Genomic DNA, 27,700 nt, shown 5'->3' with positions numbered 1-27,700 from the left:
ATTCTATCTCTGCACCACCCATGCTCTGCTGCTGCCAGCACAGAACGCCTTCCCAGAAGAGCTGCTGGCTAACGTTAGTATAATTTATTACCCACCCTTCATCCTAAAGTCCCAGGTTCAGCTTATAACAATTAAAAGACAATGCTGAAAACAGCTTAAGCATTCTGCCCTGTGGGCTCGATCTGTGGTAATGACACCCAATCAAAACATGTTGCCCTGGGTAGCCACCTCTTGCCAAGAGGTCTAGAGAAAACTGGTTTGCATGCCTCTTCCTTTGAGCTAGTAGTGACACAGCAGCACCCTTGCTTCCCAGGGAGATGCTGCTGGTTGTGTGACTCCTTTTGCATTTAGGAGGAAGCACACGGAGTGTGCATGGCCTGGTTTTCCAAAGGTGTCAGTCTTCTCTGTGTCTTCTCAACCCAAGAGCAGTTGTAGTGGGCAAGGACTCTTCCTAGGGTGACTTCAGGGGGGTCTTGCATGGCTGCCTCTGTTTGAGTTGCCCGACTTACTTCTAACATGGTTTTCTTAATTTTTAAGTATACAACTGCAAAAAGTCAACGTACTGATCAATCAAAAAACCGTAACTGTAACTGTAATTATGACTGAGTGAAGTGCAGAAGTATAAACATTCAATTTCAGCATTGAGAAATAAATATGGAGAAATGGCTCAGAATTATTAATTAAATTTCTATACTGCCCTTCATCTGAGGATCACAGGGTGGTTCACAATATAAAAACCACACAATATTATAATATTGTTTAAAAGGCCATAGATTGCTAATGAGCCAAACGCCAGGGAGGAGAGGAATGCTTTTTGCCTGCAGAATGAAATCAAATCAAAAGCCATCATAATCGACAAAGAATTTATAGACCACTATTTCATTAAAATATCAAAGAGGTTCAGAACAAAAATACATGAAATGAATGTAAAAAGAGGCATAAATCAATCATTATTCTGAGTGGGTTATATCCAGCTATCTTTTGCTCAGGGCAAACTCATTGAAATAAATGAACCTACCTTAGTCATGATCATTCATTTCAATGGATCTACCCAAAGTAGGGCTAGCACTGCATACAGCCCGTTATTATTTTGCCAGCCAACGTGTGCCTGTACTGCTTAGCCTTCTATCAGGGGCAGAAACTCAGGCAGGAAAAGACTGCACCTGTTGGCTCTCTGCCTGCCTGCCCCTTACGGAAAACGCAGAAGAACCCCCTCGAGGCGTCTCCGCCCCGGCGTCAGACAAGCTGCGCGCAGCGTGTAGGCGGGGTCTCTCTCAGCGGAGCCACGACGGCAGGAGCGGAGCCAATCCACGGGATGGAAGGGTGGGCCCGGCGTGAAGCCGGCGGGGGCGGAGCTTCAGCCAACCCAGGCCCGTTGTCAAGATGGCGGCCCACTGGGCTGAAGAGTGACGGAAATAGACGGGGCTGTGCGCGTGCGCGCAGGTGGGCTCCGGGCGGGCAGGTGAGACAGCGGATCCGCCATGGACAGGGGCAGTCTATCCCTCAGGGCCAAGCCCTAGAGGCAGAGCACTGGGGCGGGCGAGGGGGGGAAAGGAAATTTGTGCTGAACGCCTCTTATTTCCTGATGAGGAAGTCGGGGTGAGGGGCACATAGGGGCGCGGGGTGGGGCAGCAGCAGCACCCTCTTTTCTTTATCTCCTTTAGGAGTAAGTTACGTCTTTTCTCCCTTCGCTCTCACTGACACTGACCCCTTTCTCTCTGTATAGATAAGTGTAGATTAGGGAATAAAGGTAAAGGGACCCCTGACCATTAGGTCCAGTCATGACCGACTCTGGGGTTGCGGCGCTCATCTCGCTTTATTGGCTGAGGGAGCCGGTGTTTGTCCGCAGACAGCTTCCACGTCATGTGGCCAGCATGACTAAGCCGCTTCTGGTGAACCAGAGCAGCACACGAAAACGCTGTTTACCTTCCCGCTGGAGCAGTACCTATTTATCTACTTGCACTTTGTGCTTTCGAACTGCTAGGTTGGCAGGAGCTGGGACCGAGCAATGGGAGCTCACCCCATCGCAGGGATTTGAAACGGCGACCTTCTGATCGGCAAGTCCTAGGCTCTGTGGTTTAACCCACAGCGCCACCCGCGTCCCCTGGATTAGGGAATAGTCTGTATAAATGTAATACTGTATTTAAGGATGGCAGTGGCATGGTCTTGCCCTCTCCTCATCTCACATCTTTATTTCATTGCATTTCTATCCTACCTTTTTCTCCAAGGAGCTCAAGGTGGCCTACCTCTGCCCCCACAACAACCCTGTGAGGTAGGCTAGGCTCAGAGGCAGTGACTAGCCCAAGATCACCCAGTGAGCTTTGTGGCCGAGGGGGGATGCAAACCCTGTTTTCCCAGGTCCTAGTCTAAGTCTCTAACCACTATGGCATACTTCTGTATTTCATTTGTATCCCGACCCTTCCTCCAAGAAGTTTGACAGCAGCATACATGTTTTTCTTCCCCCTTTTCTGCTCACAACAACCCTGTGGGCCAGGCTAGGCTGAGAAGTGGCCGTTAGCCTGAGGTCATCCAGTAAGCTTCACAGCCCAACTAGTTATAGTCCAACACTCTAACCACTGCACCAAGCTCTCCCTCTGTCTTCCTGTGTCCTTCCAATACACTCTGACTGCTAGCTGACAGAGAGGCTACTCTTGCCGGAACTCTGAATTGATAACCTATTCACACCTGTGACCTGTGAAAGTCAGCCAACCTCCTAGTCTACCCTGACTGGCAGCATCTGCTCTCCAGGGCTTCTGGCAGGAGACTTTTCTCAGCTGTTCCTGGAGATGCCACCAGTGGGGATTGAAACTGGGAACTTCTGCATGTCAGGCAGGTGCTCTGCCACTGAGCTGCTGCAACCCTGTCCTTGTTCACATCTGTCCATCTTGTATCCTTCCAGGCATTGCTGATTCGCTCCCACACAAGGGGAGAGCGTGGAAGACAGCATGGATTTCTCCAAGTTCCTGGCTGATGATTTTGAGGTGAAGGCCTGGGTGAATGGGGTCTTCCGTGCAGTCCAACAGGAGGCCCCGGGGAAGCTGGATGCCCACGCAAACACGGTGGTGATGAAATTGCAGCTCTTTATCCAAGAGGTCAACAATGCCGTGGAAGGTAATGGCAACTTAAGGAGGTGCAACTTGGGGTTCCAGGGCAGGAACTTAGTAGCTAAACATTAGTTTCTGCAAGCCAGTTGTGAAGTCCATTCTCACCTTGACAGCACAGTATGAATTTGTCAGCATGGATATCGACTGATTAAATTATGCAACAGACTTTACATAGGTTGACTTAAAAGGAAACCTTTAATCTGAAATTTGTTGTATAGCTGTTGACAAGTTTTTCACCTTTTCAAAATGTAAAGACTGTCCCATTCCAGTGCAGTTGTTTAAACAAGTTAGTTAAAATAATAAAACACTTTTACATTGCTGTTTCTGGTGCAGCCACAAAGTGTGGAAGCTGGCCAGTGAGATGCTTATTTTAAGAAATTTTATTGCAAAAGAATGTAGGGAAAATGGCTAGTTTCTTTGGCAGTTCTGTGGCACCTTAATAAAGAGTAATTTTTTTGGTGACACAAGCTTTCATAGGCTGGAGTCTGTTTCTCAAATGTGTTTTCCCCCCAACTTGGATCACTAGATATCTCTGTCTTTGGGATTTGGAAATCTACATTAGGGTTTTCTTCAATGAAAGGACCAAATTTTTGGCATGTAAACTCCTCTTGGGTGATTTATGTCCTCTACAATACATGATCTAATCAAACTATTACAAACAGATACAACTTTGCTCTTGTGAGAAAACCCAAAATTCATGTTAGAGTTTTAACACTTCTGTGGGAATACAATAATGGCTTAAATGTCCCTATTTAAAATGGGGGGAGGGGGTAGATGGGAGAAAGATCTGCTGTATTCTAACTATAGACCCCCACCTAGCTTACAATTGTTCCCAACCACACTCTGCCGCTTAGCCTGAAATCCTATAAGTAAGCTCCACTGAACTCAGAGCTTGCTTTTGATTAAATGTGCATGAGTTCAACTTGCAAAACACATTGAGCATTTCTTCCACAAAGGATTTCCTGAAATGCAGCCTTTAGCTTTAATTTGAAATAACAAACTATCTTGCAAAGATGTTTTACCATTTAAATTGCTGATCAGAAGTAGAAAGCTTATCAAAGGAAAGGAGAGAGGCGTTCCATCTTCCTTTTTTATCCTTTTACATGCTCTTTTATTTCTATTTCCCTGATTCCATAATTAACTTGGCAAGTGGATTTACTGGAGCCTGGTTTTGTGACTGTTGACCCCTATTGCAATACTCAAAGGTAGCAGTTTTTCAGTTTGCTGTGTGTTTTTAGATGAGGTGGAAAACTGATGAAAACAGGAGAGAAAAAAGCTGAGGGATTCTTTGAAGCTTCACACTGAGGCCACTCACACCGCAGAAGAGGAAAGCAGCTTGGTTGACTTTAAAGTTTAAAAATGCAAAGTCTTTTTGTTGGAGAGTAGAATGAGCTGAGTCTCTGAGAAGTTTTTCCAGTGACATCCTGCATAGCAGCCACAGTAGAAGCAGATGTTGTGACTCGCAAATAATGAGCCAGCCAACCCATCCTGGTGCCTTCTAGCTTTTGGAGGCTAAAGTTCTCATCGGCCAAGTCCAGCACAGCTGTTCACCTATCAGCCCCCCAGCATCACACAGCTGTGCTAACTAATGGGAGTTACAGTGCGAAACAGCTTGAGAACTGTAGGTTAGGGAAGGCTGGTCTGCAATGTGACATTGTGTGCTTCTTTAGGTGACTTGGTGAGAGTGCAGAAGCCTTCCCAGCCACTGGTTGAGCTTCTGTGATGTCATGGAAAGACACAATGTGCTTCTGTGATGTCATGGAAAGACACAAAGTGGTTGTGTTGAAGATGCTGACTATAACAGCAGTGGATGAGAGAAGTGTGGAGTGCCAGTTTAGCTGGAAGAGAGACGTTATTCCAGAAAGCTGATGAACAGGTCAGAAGTGAGCCTGCAAGGTTGTTCTGGATGCTCAGAAACGGGGGATCTAAGAAGTCAGAATGCTTCAGAATTTAAAGTTGCTGTTCATATCCTTGTATTTCTAGCCTTCAGTGCTGTGTTGAATTGCAGTGTCCCCACCCCTGCTTTCCCCACTTGGTGATTCCTCTTCCCTCCCCCATACCCCATCCTCTGGGGATATAATTCCTCTTTTTTCTGGACTCTCAGTAAGGAATCTCTTCTTCTTTTTTACACCAAGCCACTGAATCATTGACAGTTGCCTTTCCTTTTCTGCAGAGACAAGCCATCAGGCTCTCCAGAGCATGCCCAGAGTTCTTCGGGAGATGGAGGCCTTGAAGCAGGAGGCAACCTTCCTGAAGGAGCAAATGGTCCTGGTGAGGGAAGATATTAAGAAGCTGGAGCAGGATACAGCCCAGTCGATGCAGGTACTTGATCCTCTGGCATGGCCAGGCGGGCTGTCCTTTTCCTGGAGTAGCTGCAGGCTGGCTGCAAGAGGCACAAGCGTGGAAGGGGTCAGCCCGGCATGGGGAACCGGCAGCCCTCTGGCTATTGTTGCTCTTCGACTCCCATCATCAGCCCTGACTATTGGCTAAGCCGGCTGGGGCTGGTGGGAGCTGGAGTCCAAGAACATCAGGAGGGCCACAGATATTTCCCCACCCTTGCCTGAAGCCACAGGGCAGGCCAGTTCAACTCCCAAACTTGCACCTCTGCTCTGCTCATGGCAGTTGCTTGTTCTGGCTGCCATGTTGGTACGTACAGTACAGTATTGTATTGCAAAGCACTGAAAAGATAAGAAGAGCAGAGGAGCCTCTCTGAAGGGGGCCCATCTAGTCCAGCATTCTGTCCTTGCAGTGGCCAATCAGATGTCCCAAAGGGAAGCAACTCACAAGCATGACATAAATGCAACAGCATTCTCCCTGTGTGCTGTTTGCAGCAGCTGACATTCAGAAGCATTTTCTGTCTCCAACAGTGGAAGTAAAATCAAAGCCATTGTGGCTAGTAGCCATTGATAGCTTTTTGCTCCTCAGTGAATTTGCTAACCCCTTTTAAAAGCCCTCAAGCTGCCTTGGGTTCAGTGGCAGCCATTGGGAGACTCTTTGCCTCTAGTGTCCCGCTTGAGAGCTTCTTAAGGATGTCCGGTTGTCTCAGTCTGGGGAACAGGATGCTAACCTATATAGGTTGCTTCCCACCCCCTTGTCTTTCCCGGTGGGGCTCTCCTTACATTCTTTAATGGTAGATGGAACACCCCACCCCCCAAATCCCGGAGTTGTGCTTTGTTATGCAGCCAAATTTCTCTTGTTTCTAGTTGGATATGTTTTCAACATTCATTAGTTATTTAGAAACAGCCCAAGAGAAATGTGTAACTCACAGGGAGTGTCTTTATCATTAAAATGAAAAACACAAAAACCAACCGTCACTTGCAAAATTAAGATGCAACACAAGGCAGGTTTCGCTGCCATCTTTTGTGGCTCTTTCTGCCTCTTTTCCAGGTTTTGGTCAAACTGGATCATGTGAAATCCAGGATGCAGCTGGCCGCCGACTCTCTCCAGGAGGCAGACAAATGGAGCACCCTCAGTGCTGACATTGAAGAGACGTTTAAAACACAGGTATGTGTATATTCTCACATGGCTGCAAAGTGCATCTCACCTCTAGATGTCAGCCTTTGCCAACCTCTTGCAGTACAGATGTTTTGGGCTACAGTTCCCATCAGCCCCAGGTCTGGCTGGATCAGGCCAATGGCCCATCTAGTCCAGCATCCTTTTCTTACAGTGGCCAGCCAGATGCCTGTGCGAAACCAGCAAGCAGGATTTGAGCACAAGAACCCTCTCCCCTCCTGTGGCTTCCAGCATCTGGTATTGTGGCCTCAGACTAGAGGCAAATAAGAGCCATTGGGGTTGATAGCCTTCAACCAGGCACTGATCAGCTAGAGAGCAAGAGAGATCTTTGAGTTGCTGCCTTGGGAACAGTTTTTTTTTAAGCTATTGAAGGAGACTGCTGGGCGTTTGTCTGGGTTGTCTCTGCAGCCTGTGCACTTTTTCTGCTTCTCTGCTACTGACTTGTGTAAGATGCTGACATGGCAGAAGAATCTCATGGTTTGTTGAGTTTGGAACTCTGCTCCAAATCTCTTTCTGCTGCTGGTTGGTTATCCTCTTTGGCTTCTTCTCAAGCTGGAACTGTGCAAGGTTATTTCTTTTTAAATGGACACCATCTATTTTTCGGATTCCACCTCCCCCCTGCCCTGAGCAAAATGAGCTGTTGAGGTTGTCCTGCACTTCATATGAAAGGGGAACAGAAGTGTGCCTTGCGGGTGTGGGTGGGGTGTGCAAAACGTGCTCACTGGGCAATTCCGATGACCAAGTGGTGGTGTTCTTTTCTGGGTCCAGGACGTGTCTGTGATTTCAGCCAAGCTGACCAGCATGCAAAGCAGCCTGGCAGTCCTGGTGGACACACCGGACTATTCGGAAAAGTGTGTGCATCTGGAAGCACTCAAAAACCGGCTGGAGGCCCTGGCCAGCCCCCAGATCGTGGCTGCCTTCAATGCTCAGTCTGTTGGTGAGTCTGGCCTTTGGTCCTCTTATTCATTTATATACCCCCTTTCCTCCTCCAAGGAGCTCAAGGTGGCATACATGGTTCTTCTCCCTGTCCTCATGTAATCCCTACAACAACCCTGTGAAGTAGGATAGGCTGAGAGGCAATGATCAGCCCAAGATCACCCAGTGAAATTCATGGCTGAGTGGGGATTCGAACCGTAGTCTCCCAGGTCCTAGTCTGATACTACCAGGGTGGTCCAACTTGGCCTTCTTCCCAAAGCCTAGTTAGTGCTTTCCCCAGCTTTGGGAAGGAGGTGGAAGGGTTTCAGGACCCTGCCAGAGCCTTGCACCTCCTTCTGAAAATCTGGCACCTTGCTTAGCTGGCTTTGGGAAGGCAATGGGAGGGATGGGTGGGAGGTGTCAGATTTTGACCTCGTTCCCCCATCCCATGCGACAAGGCAGTGTAGGGCCCCGGAGGTTCTATGTCAAAGTACTCTTGGAGCCCACTTGTTATGAAAAGATGGACCACCCTGCGCTGCTATTCCACATGTCATGCTGTCCCAGGAATTGTGTAGCAGGTGGCTTGTTAGTGGGTTGTGACGGTTGTTTAGGTTTGATCCTTTAAATTATTTTTTTCCTGGGAAAAATCCTTTAGACTCAAGTTCTTGTTTTAAACAGCTAATTTTCCTTGAGTATCCTAGATGGGGCCAGACTATAAATTAAAGAACTGTAGTAATCGATTGCGGATCCTTGGCAAACTCTCCAATCACAACGGGATCACTTGAAGCTCTTTTAGGGAGCCACCAGGAGGGGGCACCCTTGTACTGAACATGAGGCTTTTGCCTGGCCCTGTGTGAGGCTGAGCGTCTTTCCCTCCTGATCCAGCACAGCATTTCCTGCTTTTATGTTTGGCCCAGAGGTTACCTGTCCACTTGCCCACCCCCAATATACAAACCCACACATGTGCGGGAGGGAGTGGAGGAGAGTGGGGCTGGGTTGTCTACGGACAGCATTTGTGAAGCGAGGATCTGCTCTAAATTGCACCTGCAAGTTTTGGTGAGGGGGACTTTAGGAAATGAAAAGAGTTGCTGCTGCTGCTGCTGCTGCTGCCAACAACTTGGACTTTAAAAGAGGATTAGGCAAAGGATTCTGTGCTTCCTGCTTGATCTGAGCTCTGCCTGGGCAAGAGGCTGACCTCTCTCTCTCCCTACCTGCCACCCAAAACTGTCTGACCGAAGCTCTTTTGCCTTTTATTAGATCAGGCCCGCCTTTTCGTCAAAGTCTTCACTGAAATCGACCGGATGCCGCAGCTGCTGGCTTATTACTACAAGTGCCACAAGGTACTCCCTTCCTCCCACTGAAACACACAAGTTGCTGTGGATCGAACCCCCACTGCCTTCCTCTGGGTGGAATGAGGAAGATTGGCCCTTCCTTTGCTCTTGCAGACCTGAGCACCGCCTTCCCTGTTGCTTGGCCAGCCTTGGGGAGATGGCAGATCACAAAATGGGGTGGTGACGGTGGTGGCAGGTGATGCTTCTCCTGTACCCTCGGCGCCCAGGTCCACTTATGGCATTTTGGTTGCTGAGGGTTGTATCCAGCTAAGATCTGCTCAGAGTAGACACCCTGAAGTTAGGTAAAGGTAAAGGGTCCCCTGACCATTAGGTCCAGTTACGGCCGACTCTGGGGTTGCGGCGCTCATCTCGCTTTATTGGCCGAGGGAGCCGGCGTACAGCTTCCGGGTCATGTGGCCAGCATGACTAAGCTGCTTCTGGCGAACCAGAGCAGCACATGGAAACGTCGTTTACCTTCCTGCCGGAGCGGCACCTATTTATCTACTTGCACTTTGACGTGCTTTCGAACTGCTAGGTTGGCAGGAGCAGGGACCGAGCAATGGGAGCTCACCCCGTTGCGGGGATTCGAACCGCCGACCTTCTGATCAGCAAGTCCTAGGCTCTGTGGTTTAACTCACAATGCACACTAATTTCTCAGGGTCTACTCTGACTAATGTTTGGCACAGCGTCATGGCACCTCTTGCTAATTCACACGGCATCCGCCACAAGCCCTGTTGGATTGGACCCCTTCTCTGCTACTGCCCATGACACACAAAATCCTGTTTCCTTGTGGCAAGGGAAATTCAGGATGGTGCCAGTCCCCTGTGGCAATCCTGGCTTGCCCAAGTTCCCGTTGCCTCTTTGCACCTCTTTTTTCCAGGTGCTCTTTCCTGCCCTTCTGTTTTTAGTGCTAAAACTGCACAAGCAACAGTGTGGAGAAACACCAGGGGGCAGACAAGGGTGGCACTCATTTGCCCTCTTCTCCCGCTCTGTTCCCACCCCCCACCCCACGTGTGTGCCTTCCAAGAGCCTTTCCTGCCCCTTCCTTTGTGACGCCAGGTTCCCATTGCCCACTGGGTGAGAGTTATGCAACGCTCTTGGCAGTGGGAAGGGCTACATTCTGGGTGGCAGGGCTGACCCTAGCAAATAATCCTCTTTCTGGGCTGCCCTTCCCTGGGACACAGCCAGTTCAGCAGCCGGGCTGGGGCTGGACTGAGTAGTGTTGGTTTCATCCCTGGTTCCCAGTAACATACCAGTTTTAATTAAATTGACAAGGGAGCCAGGGCCTCTTCTGACATCGTTTTGTGCTTGGGTATGTGTGATTTGCCCAGAGTGGCAGCTGGCTCCAGGAATGCTCCCTGGTCCAAGTGTTTTGGGGGCCACGTGTGTAATGCTAGCCTCAAGCTTCTTTATTTGAATGGTGGTCCCTGCAGCAGTTGCTGTTTTATTGGATTTCCACTTAAGCATCCTCAGGCTGGTGTGTGGCCCTGTCTCATTTGGTCTACACAACAGCCCTGTTAAGCAGCTTAGACCCAAGGCCACCCTGTAAATTGAGTCAGGGCTTGAACTCTGATCCATGTCTGGCATCCTGCTGCCCACAGCTCATCAGATGGAAGGATGAGCTTCATTTACTTTGTGTTTATTACATTTCCATCCAGCCTTTCGTCCAAGGAGCTCAAGGGGGCATGCATACTTCTCCTCCTCCCCATTTAATCCCCACACCAACCCTGTGAGGTAGGGCATGCTGAGAAGCAGTGACCAGGTCAAGATCACTCAGTGAGCTTCACGGCTGGGTGGGGATTCAAACCCTGGTCTCCCAGTCCTGACACTCTTAACCATAACATCTGTTTTGCTCAAAGGCAAGTCAGTCCGCTGCTCTTGGGGTGCAGGTTATAGAATCATAAAAAGCTGCTCTCTTGTTCTCCATGTCATTCTGGAAGAACAAAACCCAATTATTGAATCCATACGGTGCCACTTATTACACATCACCAAGCAGAGGCGCCATAGAAGCAATCTCTTGTGCAAATGCGACCCTGACGTGTATCCTCACCCTCAGGTGCAGCTGGTGGCTGTGTGGCAGGATCTGTGCCAGTCTCCTCTCCCCTTGGACCGGCAGCTAACGGAGCTCTACGATGGTCTGCTGGGGACGTGGCACTCTCAGCTGCAGTGGGCCACGCAGGTATGGCCATGGGGTGGACTGGCTGGCTGGCTGGCTGGCTGAGGAGGGGCTGGGCCAGGCAGGGAGGTGGAAGAGTTGGCCACAAACCAGGGTGGTAGGGGTTGGGGGTAGGTCTGGTCTTGGAGTGCAGCTGCTTCTGAAGCTGCTCTATCTCCTCCATCTCTTTGAAATGTAGCCGAGTCGCTCAGCTGAGCAGTTGCAAAATGCGCACTTCGTTTATGGCCTGGCATATCCCCTCCAGGGTTTTCCCAACCAGCTCGTGTAGCTTGGCTGGATTTTAGTTCGAAGGAGAGTTCCCTTGCAATTTTTTTAGCATTTTCATCTTGATAACGAAGGAGGCCTTGAATACAAATGGGCTGTTGCAGCCATCGGTTTCAAGCCCGGTTCTACAAAAAGATTCTGCTGGTGTTTTTCCTGTGTTTCTGTAATTGCATTGGGCAGGTCTGGGATTTTGGCGTGTGAAGCGAATGCTGGCATCCTGGTGGCATCCTCTGTGTGTATGTTCGCTCAGAGATATATTTTTAAAATGCAGGTTTCTGACGCTCGTGGCTGCGGAGCCTTGCAATGCTAAAAGGAGTCTCTGAGGAAGGTTGCTCAGTAGGGGATTCTGACTGGCGTTTCGCCACAGCTCCTCATCCTTCTCTATGACAAACAGGACCAGATGAATTACACAGTGTGGGCAGTTCTGCATATGTCTAAAATTGAGTGGGGGCAGGAGAGGTGGCACTAATTTATTTATGGTATTTATATCCCTTCTTTTCCTCCCAAGGAGCTCAAAGTGCTGTACATAGATCTCCCTCACCCCATTTTATCCTCACAACAACCCTGTGAGGTAGGCTAGACTGAGAGGCAGTGACTGGCCCAAGTTTGCCCAGTGAGCTTCATGGCCAAGTGGTGGGATTTGAACCCTGGTCTCCTAGGTCCCAGTCCGACACTCTAACCACTGCACCACACTGTCTCTCATGTGTATTTAAGTGCGGCTAGCACTTAATTGTAGCTGTCAGCTTCCCTGGGAGCAAAAGCAGGCTGAGAAGCAGAGTATAAATTAGGGACAATAGGAGGCTGCAGTGACCTCTCATCATGCTTCAGATTGTTCCTCTGGAGCCCCCGTACCTCCATATTTCTCACAGGTTGCACACATTGGTTTCCATGTGATGCTTTGTTTAAACCATAGCTTTTTTTAACAAACCATGAGCTCTGTTCCACTTTGATTGGTGGAACTGGCCCTGTTACAGATGCCACATCATACCTGTTCCTCATTTGTAAGAACTCAATCTTTTAGTATGGCTGCACCTACAACTTTGGAACGCCTTGCCTAGTGACATCAGGCAGGAGCTTTCACTGCAATGTTTTTGGTGCCTGCTAAAAACATTCTTGTTTAGACGAGTCTACTTGGGTGTTTTAGAAAGTTCATCTGCTTTTAGTTTACTGTTATTTTCGCTTTTTATCTTAATTGACAATTTAATCGTTTTATCCTTTTCGTAAACCACTTGAGATATTTTTTTTAACAATTAACCAGCATATACATTTTATGAAATAAATAAATAAACGAATGGCTGAATGAATAAATGCAGGACTAGATATGGGCCATTGGCCTAATCCAGCCACCGGGCTATTCTTATCTCTGGGGAGAATAAATGCCTGTACTGTGGGAGGCTTGTGCCTGTAGCAACAAGGCAGGTGCAGTCCCTGAAGGGAACCGTTTGCAGCAGCAGCAGCAGCACCTGTAGCATAATACCAAAGGTCCTTGCAGTATCTTGGAGGCTCAGCTAGTTTATTGTGGCTGGAGTTTCAGAAGGCTGCTGCCAACTTCATCAGATTAGGCCACTGGAGCTGACCTATCACCCATGAAGGAGAAAGCTGATGTATATCTCTTGTATGTTGGAGGCCTCTTTATAGCAAGGAGCCCAGAGGGAGTTCTCAACCCACCCCACCCCTCTCCGGGTTGTGATAATCATGGGCTGTGTCGGCACCATACACCTGAAGCACAATATGAAACAGCTTCCCCAAAGAACTCTGGGAGCTGTAGTTTGGTAAGGTATCCAAGAGTTGTTAGGAGGCCCCTTTCCCCCTCCCCGAGCTACAGTTCCCAGTGTGGTTAATGGTCGACCCCTCTTCCCAGGGAACTCTGGGAATTGTAGCTCTGGGAGGGAGAAAGAAAAACTAGTGTGTGTGTGTTTGTGAGTGAGAGAGAGCGAGCGAGAAGATGCTGCTATGGATCCCAAGTCACTTCTGAACTGGCCAAATGTGCAAATATGTAGGATAATATTTCATCCTTTTGGCTGTGGAAAGTGTTGTCAAGCCTGTTGTGCTTGTGTGCTCCACATGGAGTGCAGGAATCTATAAAATGATTGTCCAGAGAGAGGCTGTTGGTTGGGGAACTGCATGTGTCTCACAGCTGCCATCAGCACCCTCCCTCCCATCTTTTTAATGGCGCCTGGTGAGTCTGCCAGCCTTTCAGACCAGCTCTGGGTCAGCATGTCCTTGTAGTTGACAGACCCTCCAGGGTGGGTTTCCTTTTCTAGCTTTTGGGAACAGGCAAGTTTTCACCCACATGGGTCAGGCTGCGGGATGCCTCCAGCCATATGGGCCCCTGCTTTGCAGGTTCAGGTGCCAGGTTCAACCCCCAATGGCATCTCCTGGTAGAGCTGTGAAAAAGAGGCCCCTGCCTGAAATCCCAGCGAGCTGCTGCTGCCAGTCTGTGCAGACAACACTGAGCTTGATGGACCAGTGGTCTGACTGTCTTAAGGAAGCTTCCAGTGTTCATTTACAGACAGGTCCACCGACTGCAGCCTCCGGTCTCATCCCCCGCCTCCCCTTCCTCCTGCAGGTTTTCAAGAACCCCCACCAAGTCGTGGTTGTCTTGCTGATCCAGGTGCTCAGCGCCCTGGTCCCCTCCATCCCCGTCTGCCTCAGCACTGCCATGGAGCGCGCTGGCCCTGAAAGCAGGCTGAGCCGCCTCCTGGGGCTGTACGATGCCACGGTCTACTTCGCTCGCGGCCTGGAGGTTGCCATGTTGCCCGTCTTGAGTAAGTGCCCTCTTGAGCCATGCCTGCTTGCGTGTTGTCCCGATCCATCTCTGTGCAAGTCCTCCAAGTACATTGCTTTTTTTCTCTCCCTTTTTATTTTGTTGTTTAAAATTTTTAATATTAAAGGAAGAATTCAAATTATAAAGAAGTAAAGTGATACAGAGTGGGAAAGTGGAAAGTTTTTCTTTCTTTCTTATAACATCTTTGTTCTCGTCCCCCCTTCCTTTTTTTCCCTTTCTGTGCACGGGATATATTTATATATATTCTTACCGGAATGCAATTTGTTAGCATTGCATTGATGCCATTTATCGGTTACATAACATTTGTACCAAACTTTGTTTAACTAACTTGAGCGGTGTTGACACAGTTCTTAAAGTGTTTGCTGAAGCCGAACAGTTCTGATACTACCTTGAGTAAATACATCTTCGCACTTGTTGCTTTCAACAAACTCTCGTAGCATCCCAGCACCCTCCTGGAACAGGCGGCTGCTTTGTTCCCACCCAGCCGCATGGGGGGGGGGAGGCAGCCTTTGAACCTCCTCTTGAGCTGCCGGCCTGGGTTCACTTGCTCTTGGGTCTGGGGTGGGGAACCTCCTTCAGCCCAAGGTACTCAGTCTGTCCTGGGCAATCTTCCGGGAGCCACATGCCCGCAGTGGGCAGGCCAGGCCTTTCTCCCTCTCAGACTTAGATGCAGCATCTGCATCATCCCAGCTCTGGCTGGCAGCAGCAGCAGCAGCAGCCTGTCCTGGTGTCTGTGAGGAACTCACTGAAGACTTCTAGTCAAGGAAGGCTAAAAACACAGCGCCAAGAGCATGTGGATGCCTTTTATTTCCCTCTCACCCCAGGGGACCCTTCCCAAGCTGGGTGTTCAGTTTGTTTGATTTGCAGCATTTTAGGGCCTCACAAGGCAGCTGACATCGCCATCATAAAATAAAATGTGTGCCATGAACAATGCAGTTTCCTTCTGTGCCAGGACAGTGTCCTTCTGCCTGTTCTGCTTGCGTAGGCCTTTTCAGGAGAGGGAAAAATTGGGGTACACTGGGCTGTGCCAGGAAGGTGCCAAAGTACCCTAACCCACCCCTCCCCAGCACAAAGGAGTTGATGAAAACTGCGGGGAAGAGTGGGGAGCCTCAGCAAGACATGCAGTGGGAGCCAGTGTAGGACCCAGAAAGAGCTGGGGGATGGAGGGAGGGGGTCTCTTCTGGGGTCTAACGGGGGGAGGGGGCAGGGAGTGTGTGAAAATGCCTATAGTGGATTAAAGGGTGGGGTTTTTTAGGACCTGTCCTGGGACTTTTGTGGTGGGAGGAAAAGCATTGGGGACAAGTGCTGTGATGCTCTTTCCTTGAGCTTTTAGGGGAATGCAACATGGTGAAGGTGACAGAGCTGGTGGAAGCTGTCTATGGTCCCTACAAGCTCTTCCAGTTGCAGTATGGAGCCCTGGAGGAAGAGAACCTCCTCATCCAGTTGAGCGCTGTCCCCTTGGTAAGGGAGCCCTGCCTGCCTGCCTGCCTGCCTGTTGACCCCAAGGGACCCTCCAGGAGCATTGAGCTCCCAGCCCCAGCAACCAACATGGCCAGGGGGCAGGGATGATGGCTGGCGGTCCAGCATCCTGTGGAGGGCACCACATTGGCTGACCCTCCTGTCTGTGAGGAGTGTGTGTGTGTGTGTGTGTGTGTGTGTGTGTGTGTGACCCACTTTTCTAACAACAACAAAAAGTGCAGTGCCAAGAGTCATTGAAACTGATGGGTGGGAGTTGCAGCCCACGATGTCAGGAGAGCACCAGGGTGGGGAAGGCTGGTTTGACCAGCCAAATGCACAAATGCCCCCCTCATAAGGGAGGTGCCATCTAAAGCCCACCCTGCGATGTACAAAGTGAACACTGGAAGATTCGGGATGGAAAAAGTGTCCTTCTTCAGGCAGTGCATAGTTAAACTATGGAACTCTCTCCTACAAGAGCCACCAACTTGGATGGCTCTGAAAGAGGATTAGACATTCACGGAGGACGAGAAGACTATCGATGGCTCCTAGCCATGATGGCTTTGCTCTGCCACCACAGTTGGAGGCAGCAGTGCTTCTGCATACCAGTTGCTGGAAGCCGCAGAAGGAGAGACGGCTCTTGTACTCAAGTTCTGCTTTCTGGTTTCCATAGGCATCTGGTTGGCCACTCTGAGAACAGGATGCTGGACCAAATGAGCCATAGATCTGATCCTGCAGGTTCTTCTTAGGTTCTGAAGCAGGAGGGCCTCTGAGCCTCCTCATTACTCCAGTCCAGGAAGGCTTTTGAAGAAGCTCACCCACCATTCCTGTAGGCCAGGGCTTCTGAGTCACCCCTTGCACTGACGGCTGAAGCCTCTGGCTGCTTTTGCTCCCTGAACTTTTCCTCGGGGGTATTTGCACCGCTGAGGCGCTCTGCTGCCTTTGGAGGGTGTTTATCTTGTGAAAACACCTGCCAAGCTACTTAGGTCCAGTCCTACCTATCCTGCCAGGTGAGTGATGGCAGAGATGAACCTTTCCCCCTCCAGCTCTTTTTAAATGCTGAGGGCTTTTTCATTTTTGCTGGATGCGTTGAGGAATGATGGAGGCTTCTGGGTCCGAATGGAAACATTTGCTTTGATTTCTTGTCTCTTTAGTATCAGGTATGACTTATGTCCTGTGGTTGTGCAGGAGCACGGGGAGGTCATTGACTGCGTGCAGGAGCTCAGCCACTCCGTGAACAAGCTCTTCAGGTTGGCCTTGGAGGCTGTGGACAATTGCCTCAAGCTGACGGACGGCTTGGGGGTAGGAGGCCTCCTCAAGGCCCTGCGAGCCCTTTTCAGCAAGTGAGTCTCAGGGAGCTGGCTAGCAAGTCAGCTGTTATTTCCTCCCTCCCTCCCTTCCTTCCTTCCTTTGATGGACGTTTGAAGCTTTCCCTGCCATTGGCAAAGGCAGCTGGATTTTGTCATTCTCTAGAAGTGAGTGCCAGTCCACCCATGCACCCCCAAATGTGGTTGTGAGCAAAGGATTCAGATTCCCCAAAACCACAGGGTTGCTGGGGGTTTGATTGTTCAAATCCCCTCCCAACATAGTTCCTGGCTGCTTCCTGTGACAAGGAGAATAACAGATGCCTCCAAAACAGTGGGTTGTATTCTAGCACTGCTCATGCTTAAGAGTAGACCCATTGAACTTGATAGGCGTGACTCATTGAGCTCCACTCAGGGCAGAACTTAGCTGGATGCAATCCAATGTGTCTGTGTTGTTCTGCTCACACTGGGCAATATATGAAAGCCACAGAGTTTTGCTTTTTGGAGGGGTGGGGGAGTTTTAGCACAGAGAAGATGCAAGCCTGGTTATTTGAGTTGGGGGATGTAGCTTCTTGCTGCCCTGACTACCCTGCTTTCCCTCTCTTGTGATGGCTGCCCTGCCTGGAGGGCTGGTGCTCAGCTCTCACCCTGTGTGGTGGTGATGTAGATTTCTTAGTTGTCTTCTCAAAGCAACGTATATGCAAGGATTAAAAACACATGAAGAATTAGAAACGTACCAGTAATGTGACCCTGCCATCAAAGATCATAAACTGGCATGGTATTCAGTGCATCTTGAACTTCTGGGTCTTTCTGCAGATACACCTCTGACTTCAGCAACGCCCTCCAGTCAATCAGGAAGAAGTGCCAGTTGGAGGACATCCCTTCCGATTCGCTCTTCCAAGAAGACTGGACCGCTTTCCAGAACGCAATCCGGTGAGAGTGGGGTAGCAGTTTATCAAGGGTGCTGGAAATTGTAGCTCTGGTATGGGTAAACTACAGTTCCTAGGATTCTTGCAGGGCAGGGGGAGAACATATTTTAAATGTATGGTGTACCTGTAGCTGTGGTTTCACGCAAGCTGGGAGCAGATTTAAACATAACGCTGAGCCCCCCTCCTCTGCAGTACCAACCCACTAACCCCAGCTCCCCCCTAATAACCTGAATGGTTCAGACCACCCCAGCACACGACACATGGAGAGAGCCAGGTGCATTGCAGAAGGCATTTGTGCAGTGGTGGAGGAGGGGTGTGTGGGCAGCCCTGGGTGTCATCACTGAGGAGGAGGCAAAATGACAAAAAATGAGTTTTAAAAAATAATAAAAATAATAAATTGGGCTCACGAAACTTTTTAGTTTAGTCAACAACGTAACGAAATGCTGCTGACACTGGGTGCCACACTGCAGGGGCCAGCACTTACCTCAGGGCCTGCAGTGTGCCCAAGCCATGAGGCTCTCCTGGGCACCTGCAGGCTCCGCGCTGCCTGAAACGGCAGCATGGGGCTTGTGTCTGCCCACTGCCTCTCCCTCGGCCCCCTGGGGAGGCAGCAAAGAGGCTCCATGCAGCACGCCTCATCCCCGGCTGCAGGACACACATGCCGCACCAGGCACCAAAGTGGCTAGTTACACTGCTGCATTTGTGGAGCTGAAGGCTACAGGTTGCTCAAGGTTGTGAGCCAAGGCAGATGTTGCTGAGGAAAGGGAAAGTCGTTCCAAGCTCCGTAACTGGACAGAACTTAATAAAAAATCCACCCACTGATTCTTGGGGGCAACTCTACTCCCCCCCTCCAACAAGCTGCTTCTAGTTGTCATTTGCTTCTAGACAAATGACAGCCACCAAACTGAAATGGCTTTTAAAAGATTAGTGGGAGATACAGATATAAACAGCTGCTGCCGGCCACAATGTCTAGGTTCTCTCTCTGCTCTTGGATACAGCATGAGAAGGAAACGGTGTGTCCACTCTTTTGGCCACTTTGAGAACAGGATACAGTTGGGCCATGCAGGGTCTTCTGATGTTTGCATGATGGGAATCACCTGGCCCACCTGGCCCAGCATCCTGTTCTTACCAACCAGATGCTCTGACAATGTCTGCTCTCTCCTGCCATTGGGCCTGGTGGCGGCTTACGAATGCTGTGATGTCACAGGTGCTTTTCCTCTCCCCCAGGATCATCGCCACCTGTGGGGAGCTCTTGCGCCAGTGTGGAGACTTTGAGCAGCAGCTGGCAAACAGGTGATGTCTTCTGTGCAAAGTTTGGGTGGGCTTCAGGGGGAGCAGGGTGCCAGTCGCCTTGTGATAGCTGTCGGTTGTCTGTCGTGCAACAGATTCCGTGCAGGATGTAAGATCTGGAGGTCTGGTTGGGCCTTGACCTGTTGGGGGTGGTGGTGTTTGGCTTGGGGAGGGGGAAGGATCTTTCCCCATGGAGGAGCTTCAGCTCCATTTCCCTCCTGCCGTTTGCAGGATCCTGTCCGCCGCAGGGAAGTACCTCTCGGACTCCTACAGCCCCTGCAGCCTGAGTGGCCTCCAAGACACCAGCACAGAGAAGCAGAGCCCCCTCAAGAACCCCTGGCAGGAACACAACTACCTGCAGCAAGAGAGCCCTGCTGAGTATGCTGCCCTGCTGGAGACCCTCTACACGCTCAAGGTGGGGCTTCCAGCTGGCTGCTGGCGGAGCTCTGTACTTAGGGGGCAGACTGGGCTCCTCCTGGCTCTGAGCTGTCCCCCACACTTGGGTGGATGGGGAGATGCAGAGAGAGAATGTGCCGTCTGGAACCAGGGGGTGCACACACACCATACATTGAAAGTGCATTTGAAGCACATTCCCCCCCCCCAAAAAAAGAATCCTGGGAACTGTAGCTTTTCAGGGCGCTTTTTAAGGGAACCATACTTCTGTGAGTTAGACTGTGGAACTCGCTGCCACAGGAGGCAGTGATGGCAGTGACCCAGACGGCTTTAAAAGAGGATTGGACATATTCATGGAGGAGAGGGCTATCGATGGCTACTAGCCAGGGTGGCTATGTTCTGCCTCCACAGTTGGAGGCAGCAATGCTTCTGAATCCCAGTTGCTGAAGATCACAGGAGGAGTGTGTGTGTGTGCTCTTGTGTTTGGGTGCTACTTCCCACAGGCATCTGGCTGGCCGCTATGAGAACAGGAGGCTGGGCTAGCCAGGTCATTGACCTGACCTAGCAGGGCTCCTCTTATGTAAGGAGCAAGCTACAGCTCCCAAGCGTTCTGTTTTTGGAAGGGGAGGATGTGCTTTAAATACATGGTGCGCCTGCAACCCTGAACCCTTGAGGCTTCCTTTCCTGCTGGTGCTTTCCCAGGCTGCCCTTGGTCTCTGCCTATTCCCAACTTGTCCCAGGGGAGGGGATGCAAGCAGCTCTGGTTACAGCTCCTTCCCTGCAGCAGCCTGTTTGCTTTTCCGGGGGCCTCTTTGCGGTGCTCCTGCCCCCTTGCTTATTTTCTCACGGGGGTTTGGGATCTCTTGCTGCTCAGGGCACGCCCCTGCTGAGGTCACTCTCCCCGCCACGTGCCTGCTGGGTGTCGAGAGCCCCGTGTGCCGGCTCTGCTTTCTGGGAATGCCGTGTCCTGGCTGGCCCCAGTTGACCTCTCTTTTGCTGTTCAGTTGTTTCTTTGGAAAGGGCAGGGCACTCTTCCCGCGGGACATGGAGAGAAGCCAGGATGGTTGCATGAACTGATGACAGGTGGTGGTGAGGGAGGGAGCATCAGGTGGCCCCCAAAAGGGCCCTTCTCAGTGCAGCTGCAAAAGAGGCTGCCTCAAGCCACACAGTGTGGGGCCTTTTGAGCAAGTCACACCTGGCCAAGCATCTCCTGCTTGGCTCCCAGCAGCTCTCCATGGTGTCAGGAAGGAGGGGAGGGGTCAGGGCCGGCCCTGTGATGGGACAGAGTGAGGCAGCCGCCTTAAGCGGCAGATGCGGAGGTGTGGTGAGCATCCAGGCGCCATGCCACCTTCCCAGTACCACCCATGCTAGCCAGCCGCCCTCAGGTGCAGTGGAAGACACTATCCTTTCTCTCATATTGGAGTCCAATTTAACTGTCAATCCAGTTGGCTTCTGTAAGTGCCTTGGGGGAGGGCACCATCTTGTCCTTTGCCCAAACAAGCCCCCTCCACCCCTCCCCACAAGCCTGAGAACCAAGTATCCTCCTGAAGATGCTTCATTGTACTATGGGCTCCAGAGCTCAGGCTCCATAGGCAAAGCAGATGCTCAGTGTTGGCTCAAGGATGGACCACGGCAGCTCAGTGGCTAAAGGACCTGCCTTCCTTGTAGAAGGACCCTGGTCACTGGCATCTCCAGGTTGGGTTTTTTTTTGGGGGGGTTGACTTTCCTGAAACCCCAGAGAGCTGCTGTGTTGACGTTACTGAGCTAGATGGACCAGTGGTCCCTGGTCCTCAGGGTGCACAAGACTCACACAAAAAAATGGGTGGCGTTGGTAGGGCTGAGTGTGTCCTGTGTCCTCTGGCCTTGACTCCCTGACTCCCCACCCTAGGAGAAAGGGACCAGCCACAACCTGCTGTCAGCCTCGCGCTCGGCCCTCATGCGCCTCAACCAGCAGGCCCACCAGCTGGCCTTCGACTCCGTCTTTCTTCGCATCAAGCAGCAGCTCTTGTTGGTTTCCAAGATGGAGGTGAGCGGCACCTTGCGAGGGAAACTCCAATGGGTGCCTCTAGGATTCCTGCGATGAGGAGGGGGTGGGGTGGGGCAATCTTTCCAAGAATGTTGCTGCATCTCGGGGAGAACCTCCCTGCTCAATGGGCTCCCCCTCCAGCCATCATGCCAGTGCTGCTCTTGGCGCCTGCATGGCTTCAGCTGCCTTTTTCTCTGCTTTGTTGCCTTCCAGAGCTGGAGCACCAGTGGCACTGGGGAGATGCTGACAGATGAGCTGCCCAACTTCAGCCTCACACCCCTGGAATACATCAGCAATGTAAGATCATTTGTGTGTGCGTGCATGTGTGCATGGGAGACAGACAGGCAGGCAGCAAAACACAAGACCTGCCCTGATGCTGGTTGTGTCACCTCAGAAAGAATACTGTAGAATTGGAGAAGGCTCAGGGAAAGCACAACCAAAATGATCAAGGGGATGATGGGGCCATTCCCCCATAAAGAAAGATTGCAGCGTCTGGGGCATTTAGTTTGGAGAAAAGGCATGTAAGAGGCAACAGGGTGGAAGTTTATAAAATTATGTATGGCAAAGAGAAAAGGTTTTCTCCTAACACTAGAGATCTATGGATTTCTAGTGAATGTTGGAAGATTCAGGACAGACAAAAGAAAGTCCTTTTTCACACAGCACATAGTTGAACTATGGAACTCCCTCCCACAGGAGGCAGTGATGGCCACCAACTTTAAAAGAGGATTAGACAAATTCATGCAGGAGGAGAAGGCTATTGATGGCTGCTAGACACAATGGCTGTGTTCTGTCTCCACAGCCAGAGGCAGCAGTGCTTCTGAAAACCATTTCCTGGAAACCACAGAAGCAGAGAGAGTGCTCTTGTGCTTGAATCCTGCCTGTGGGTTTTCCACAAGCATCTGTTTGGTCCAGGAGGCTAGACTAGATGGGCCATTGGCCTGATCCAGCAGCTCATCTTCCGTTCTTACTACATTTAGCATCAGAGGCAAGATGCCTCTATGTAACCCATTGCTGGGAATTGCGGGCGTGCAGAGTGCTGCTGTTGCACTTGAGCCCTGCTTGTAGGCTTCTTCCTGTTGGGGTGTCTGGTTGACCACTGTGGGAGCAGGAGGCTGAACTGGATGCCCGCCCCCTGGCCTGATTCAGAAATACTTTTTAAAAAACCAACTACAGCTGTTGTTAAATATGTATCGTGCTTTATAGTTGTATCTGAAATGCGCAGATAATTACTTAGTCTTCGGTTCTTAGACTTGCATTTTGCAGGTGTTTTTGTGTGTACTTTACGGATATTTTGGTATGTATGTACCCTGTGTTGTTTGTTATGCTGTTATGTTGTAAACCAGCCTTTTTGACAAAGAGCGGTATGTAAACTTCTTAAATAAATGACTGTGTGACGATGGAGCCCCCTCTGTTTCTTCCTAGATTGGCCAGTACATCATGTCTCTGCCTCTCCACCTGGAACCGTTTGTGACCCAGGAAGACTCAGCTCTAGAGCTGGCATTGCATGCTGGGAAGCTGCCCTTTCCTCCAGAGCAAGGTGGGGAAAGGCGAAGTTTTGAAAGGGAGCAGCTCTCAGGATTTCCCACAGCTGCCTGTGCTGCTCTTTCCTTTGCTTGAATGGCCCAGGATTACCTCTCCACGAATCCTGTTGTCGACTGTGTTGCTCCCGAGGCAGGCCAGGCAGGGATAGATTCATAGAACTGCATTCTTGGAAGGGAACCCAAAGGCCATCCAGGCCAGCCCCCTGCAAGACAGGAATTGCAGCTCAAGAATCCCTGACAGGTGGCCACCCAACCTCTGTTAAAAAACCTCCAACAAAGGAGATCCTGCCACTTTCTGAGGTCATCCATTCCTTTGTTACAAGTTCTTCCTAATTTTTAGTAGGAATATCCTTCTTTGCCATTTGAAGCCGTAGCAGAAAACAAGCTGGCTCCATCTTCCCTGCAGATATTCCCTTTGGATATTTGAAGGCGGCTGTCCCATCACCTCTCAGTTCTCCTCTTCTCCAGGCTTATTCTAGTAGGGAGCTGGACAGCTGTGCCTGGAGCTGGGCCATCCTACATCACTCCCTCACCCTGGCCAGGATCAGGATTTGCCTTCCTTTGGGAGATATCCTTGCCTCGAGGGTCCCCTCTTCACCCCTCACTTCTTCTTGAGCATTGGGTGCTGGGATGATGAGAAGGGAGTGGGGCACCCACCGCACGGCTCAGCCCAGGAGTCTCTGCCGGGGAAACATTAGCAGAGCATGACTAATCTTGCCTTTGTTACCCATGGGCTGGAAAGGGGGGAGTGTTGGCCGTGGCCCAGGTCACCATGTTCTAATTCCCTCTTGGCGCTCAGCCCCTTGTACAAAGGCAGCTGTCTGTGTGTCTCAGGGCATGCAGTCGCCGTGGACCAGATCTGTCTGGGAGAACTGTGGTCTGGCTTATAGGTGTGAAGGGTTGGAAGCCGTCCCTGAGATGTTCCATGAAGCCAAATGGGCTGCTGGTGCCCCAGGATCTTCCCTTTTGGGGAAGGCTGTAGTAACACAGTGGCAGAACATCAGATTTGCATGCAAAACTGCCCAGGTCCAGGGAATGTCCCTTGCCTGATACCCCGGCGAGCCATTGCTGCCAATCAGTGTCAACAATACTGAGCTAGATGGGACAGTTTTCTGATTCAGTGTAAGGCAGTCTGCCCTGGCACTAGACTTCTAGGTATAATTTAGGCTGCTGTTTGGATTCCAAAATCCTGTCCAGGTCCTTCTGGATGCCAAGCATTGCCTTTATGGACTCTCTCTGTAACTTGTTCTTAGTGATTTCCCTCCCTCCCGCTGGAGGTCTTCTCCAGAGCCGCACTCTGCTAGCCCTTTGGAAAGAGCGAGAGAGGAAAGAAGGGTTGGGCAAAAGTTAAAAACCTGCAGGTTGCTTGTGGTATGGGGTGTGTGGATTGAAAGCTGGCAGCCTGCTCGGTGGTGCCCCAGCAGGCCAGGAGTGGGTGTCTCTCCTCCTCTTCATTACATTGCCTTCAGCTGAGCAAATGCTGGAACTGAGGAACCATCATGCTGTTGGTCTTTCTAGATCAGGTCATCTGCATGAGCAGCAGTTATCCAGGGTTTCCTTCGGAGAGGGGACATTCTCAGCCCCACTTGGAGATGCCATTGGGGTTGGGACCTGGGACTTCCTTTGTGCAAAGTATGGGTGCTCTTCCCATGGACTATGACTCCTTCCCCTCACAGGACCAGCTGGGGAGCCCTAGTCGGAGGTGGCCTTGCTGCAAATCTTCCTAGGCAGGATAGTGCAGGGGCACAGGAACTGGTGCTGGGGACAGCTGGTGTTCTCCTTAGAGACTAGGGCTGCCACTCTCCTTCAGGCCATAGAACACTTCACTCACCATGAACACCTCCCTTATTCTCTTACAATGGCAATGACGCCCACTTGAGAGGTGCCGGAACTCAGTTCTGGTGACTTCCAATTGACATGCTTCTCTCTCTCTCCCCCCACCCTGTCGCCCCCAGGTGATGACCTCCCCGAGTTGGACAACATGGCCGACTACTGGCTGGGCTCCCTCGCCAGAGCCACGATGCAGACGTACTGTGAGGTCATTCTCCAGATCCCCGAGCTCACCCCACACTCCACCAAGCAGCTGGCCACGGATATCGGTAAGGGCGGTTGCCTCTCTTCGCAGAAGGGAGCTGGTGCTTTCGCTCTGGCTAGGATCCAGGAGGTTGTCCTCGCAACCTCCATTTCATTGTTTACATCCCATCCCATTCTCCCAAGGTGGGATACATGGTTATCTTAGGTCAGGCTGAGAGACACTGATTGGCCCAAAGTCACCCAGTCAGTTTCATGGCTGAGCAGGGATTTGAACCCTGGCCTTCCAGTTCCTAGCCCAACACTCTAACCACTATACAACACTGCGTGTCAGTGAAGATCCCCTGGGAATCTCCACCAGGACAAGGATTTGGGCGCCACCTTGTTGGGACTCATCCCTTCCTCTGGGTGCAGCTGTCAGCTGCTTTGGACAAATCAGGGCTTTGAATCAGGCTGATGTCTGGTCCTGACAGATCTCACGCCTGGCTGTCAGGGTTGGGGAGGGGGCTGCCCGGCCTCTTTCTTTTCCCTCTGACCGGCATTTGGCCTTGCAGATTACCTGGCCAACGTGATGGATGCTTTGGGCCTCCAGCCTTCCAAGGCTCTGCAGAACATGGTGGCTCTCCTGAAGACCAAGCCTGAGGACTACAAGCAGACAGCCAAAAGCTTTCCCCGTCGCTTGGCCACCAGCATCGCAGCCATGAGGGGCCTGGACTACTAAACTCCTTGATTGCTCCTAGCACAAAGTTCAGAATTCTAGACTGGCACTTGGATGCGGAAACATCCGAGGTGCGTGGAGACTCAGAACTCCTTGCAGCAGGACGGACGGACTCCTTCCCAGGTGGAGGAACGCTGTCAAAGCACAGAAGAGATGTGGGCACTTGCGAGGGAGAGGGTTTATCTGTAAGTCGCTCAATAAATTTCTTAAAAGAGGCAGCTGTTCCCCAAGGAGGCTTCTTCGGAGATTGGGGAGACCTTGAACATATGCAAACAGTGCTGTCACCTGTATTTGGGGTGGAGGAACCCATCACCATGCTGATCAGATCTGGGAGAATGGTTGCTGGAATCAGACCAAGTGGGTGGGAGGGTGAAGGGGCAAGGCTCCTCAACCAGTACCCAGCTGCTGTTCTGATTTCAACTTCAGACCACTCCCAACTTACACAGGGGTTACGTTCTGCCACCCCCAAAAATCACATAAGTGGGGAACAGCCTCTAAACACCCTTTAAATGTCCTATCCGCCGCTCCCTCTCCAATCCAGATTTTAAAAACCACAGTATCAAAAATATCCACGACTGGAATTGAAACTCGGGGACTGGCTGGAGGCTGCATGGAAAAGCTGCTGCTGCAGGGGAAGTTGAGCAGCCTAAACAGCCCTGTTGCGCCTCCAGCCTCATCTCCACCCTCACGGAAGCCCTTTTTGGGCTCTGGGGAGGTGCTTCTCATGAGCCAGCTCTCTCCCTCCATTTCTGGGTATGAATTCAACCATTTAATTATTTCCTGGTGCCACGTGTATACGTGGTCGTGTATGTAGGGGGATGTCTGTACCTGGAAGCTCCAGAACAGGCAGAAATGAGTTGGAGGAATGGGGAGTTCCAACAAACATTTCCTCAGGTGGAATCCAAATACTGCAGCAAATCTGACAATCAGTGACGTAGCATGAGTTGCCAGTACCTGGGACCGCGTGGTGGGGTTGGAGGGAAACTGACGGAGTACGCATGCACATTCAAGTGTCTAACGGCTTCCGCATCACCCATGAGATCACAGCCGTAGAAATAAGATGAGTTGTTCCATTATCTGGAGAGGTCACTTCCTGGTTCGCAAGGAGAAGCTGTTTTCAGTGGATCCCAGCAATGGAAGTGCGCAGCTGTATTGAGGCAGCACTGGGTGTTGAAATTTTGTGCCCCTAACAATTTTGCGCCGGGGGCAACTGCCCCGTGGCTCCCCCATGCTATGCCATTGCTGGCAGCCAGCCAAAGGTGTGCTGGGCTGGCTAGGGGTAAGGCCAAGAGGTGTGGCAGACCATAAATGGGGCTGGATTAAAATTAGGCAAGGGAGCAAGTGGCATCAGACTGCCCCCTCTAATCCCTTCAAGCAGTGCCTGCTCCATAATCACATTTCTTAATACCCAGGCAAGGCTGGGGCACTGCTCCTGTCTTGTGCTGCAGAAGGGACAGGCCTGCTAATTTGTGCCAGCTCTGGCATGATGGGGCACGATACCTGCCAGGCATCAAGCACCTCTTGTTCAAGGGTGTCCTCATGCAGCAGGTAGAGGCTCCTCCTGAAGGGACCTGTCTGTGGTGCGCCTGCTAGGCTAGGGAACCAGTTCTGTGGGTTGCTGTAATGCGATTAACGCTGCCTGCCTTGTGAGAGGCCCAGGCTCCTTTCTTGGAATTTGGATGCGATGCTCTTGTTCCTTCCTGGGAAAATCCAGTCACCGGTTCTAAAAAGCCCTAATTTGTTCTTGCCTCAACTGAACATAGGGCAGCCAGGATGGCTGAGAACATCAGGAGAGTCTGGCTTCAGCTAGATCAGATAAAAAAGAGGGCCTGTCGTAGTCCTGTTTCTGCCAGATGCCCCAAAGGGAAGAAGCCACCAAGCTGGACCTGAGCACAACAGGGACTCTATGTCGTAGCCCCATC

At 50.9% G+C, this 27,700-nt stretch overlaps 1 protein-coding gene across 1 annotated transcript; it reads left to right on the top strand.

Annotated features, from left to right (window-relative positions):
• The first annotated feature begins 1,346 nt into the window (after positions 1-1,346).
• Positions 1,347-25,993, top strand: COG7 (component of oligomeric golgi complex 7). The gene is made up of 18 exons (XM_053364421.1): positions 1,347-1,462; positions 2,900-3,111; positions 5,278-5,426; positions 6,492-6,608; positions 7,386-7,554; positions 8,790-8,872; positions 10,920-11,042; positions 13,873-14,071; positions 15,425-15,552; positions 16,735-16,889; positions 17,667-17,783; positions 19,007-19,072; positions 19,301-19,484; positions 21,351-21,488; positions 21,702-21,785; positions 22,911-23,025; positions 24,985-25,128; positions 25,615-25,993. Exons 2-18 carry the CDS (start codon positions 2,946-2,948, stop codon positions 25,779-25,781), a joined length of 2,304 nt encoding a protein of 767 aa, XP_053220396.1. The 5' UTR covers positions 1,347-1,462; positions 2,900-2,945; the 3' UTR covers positions 25,782-25,993.
• Positions 25,994-27,700: the final 1,707 nt, after the last annotated feature.

The sequence above is a fragment of the Podarcis raffonei genome, chromosome 14, assembly GCF_027172205.1.
Source record: "Podarcis raffonei isolate rPodRaf1 chromosome 14, rPodRaf1.pri, whole genome shotgun sequence".
NCBI classification, from domain to species: Eukaryota; Metazoa; Chordata; class Lepidosauria; order Squamata; family Lacertidae; genus Podarcis; species Podarcis raffonei.
This window is presented reverse-complemented; position numbering and strand designations above follow the sequence as displayed.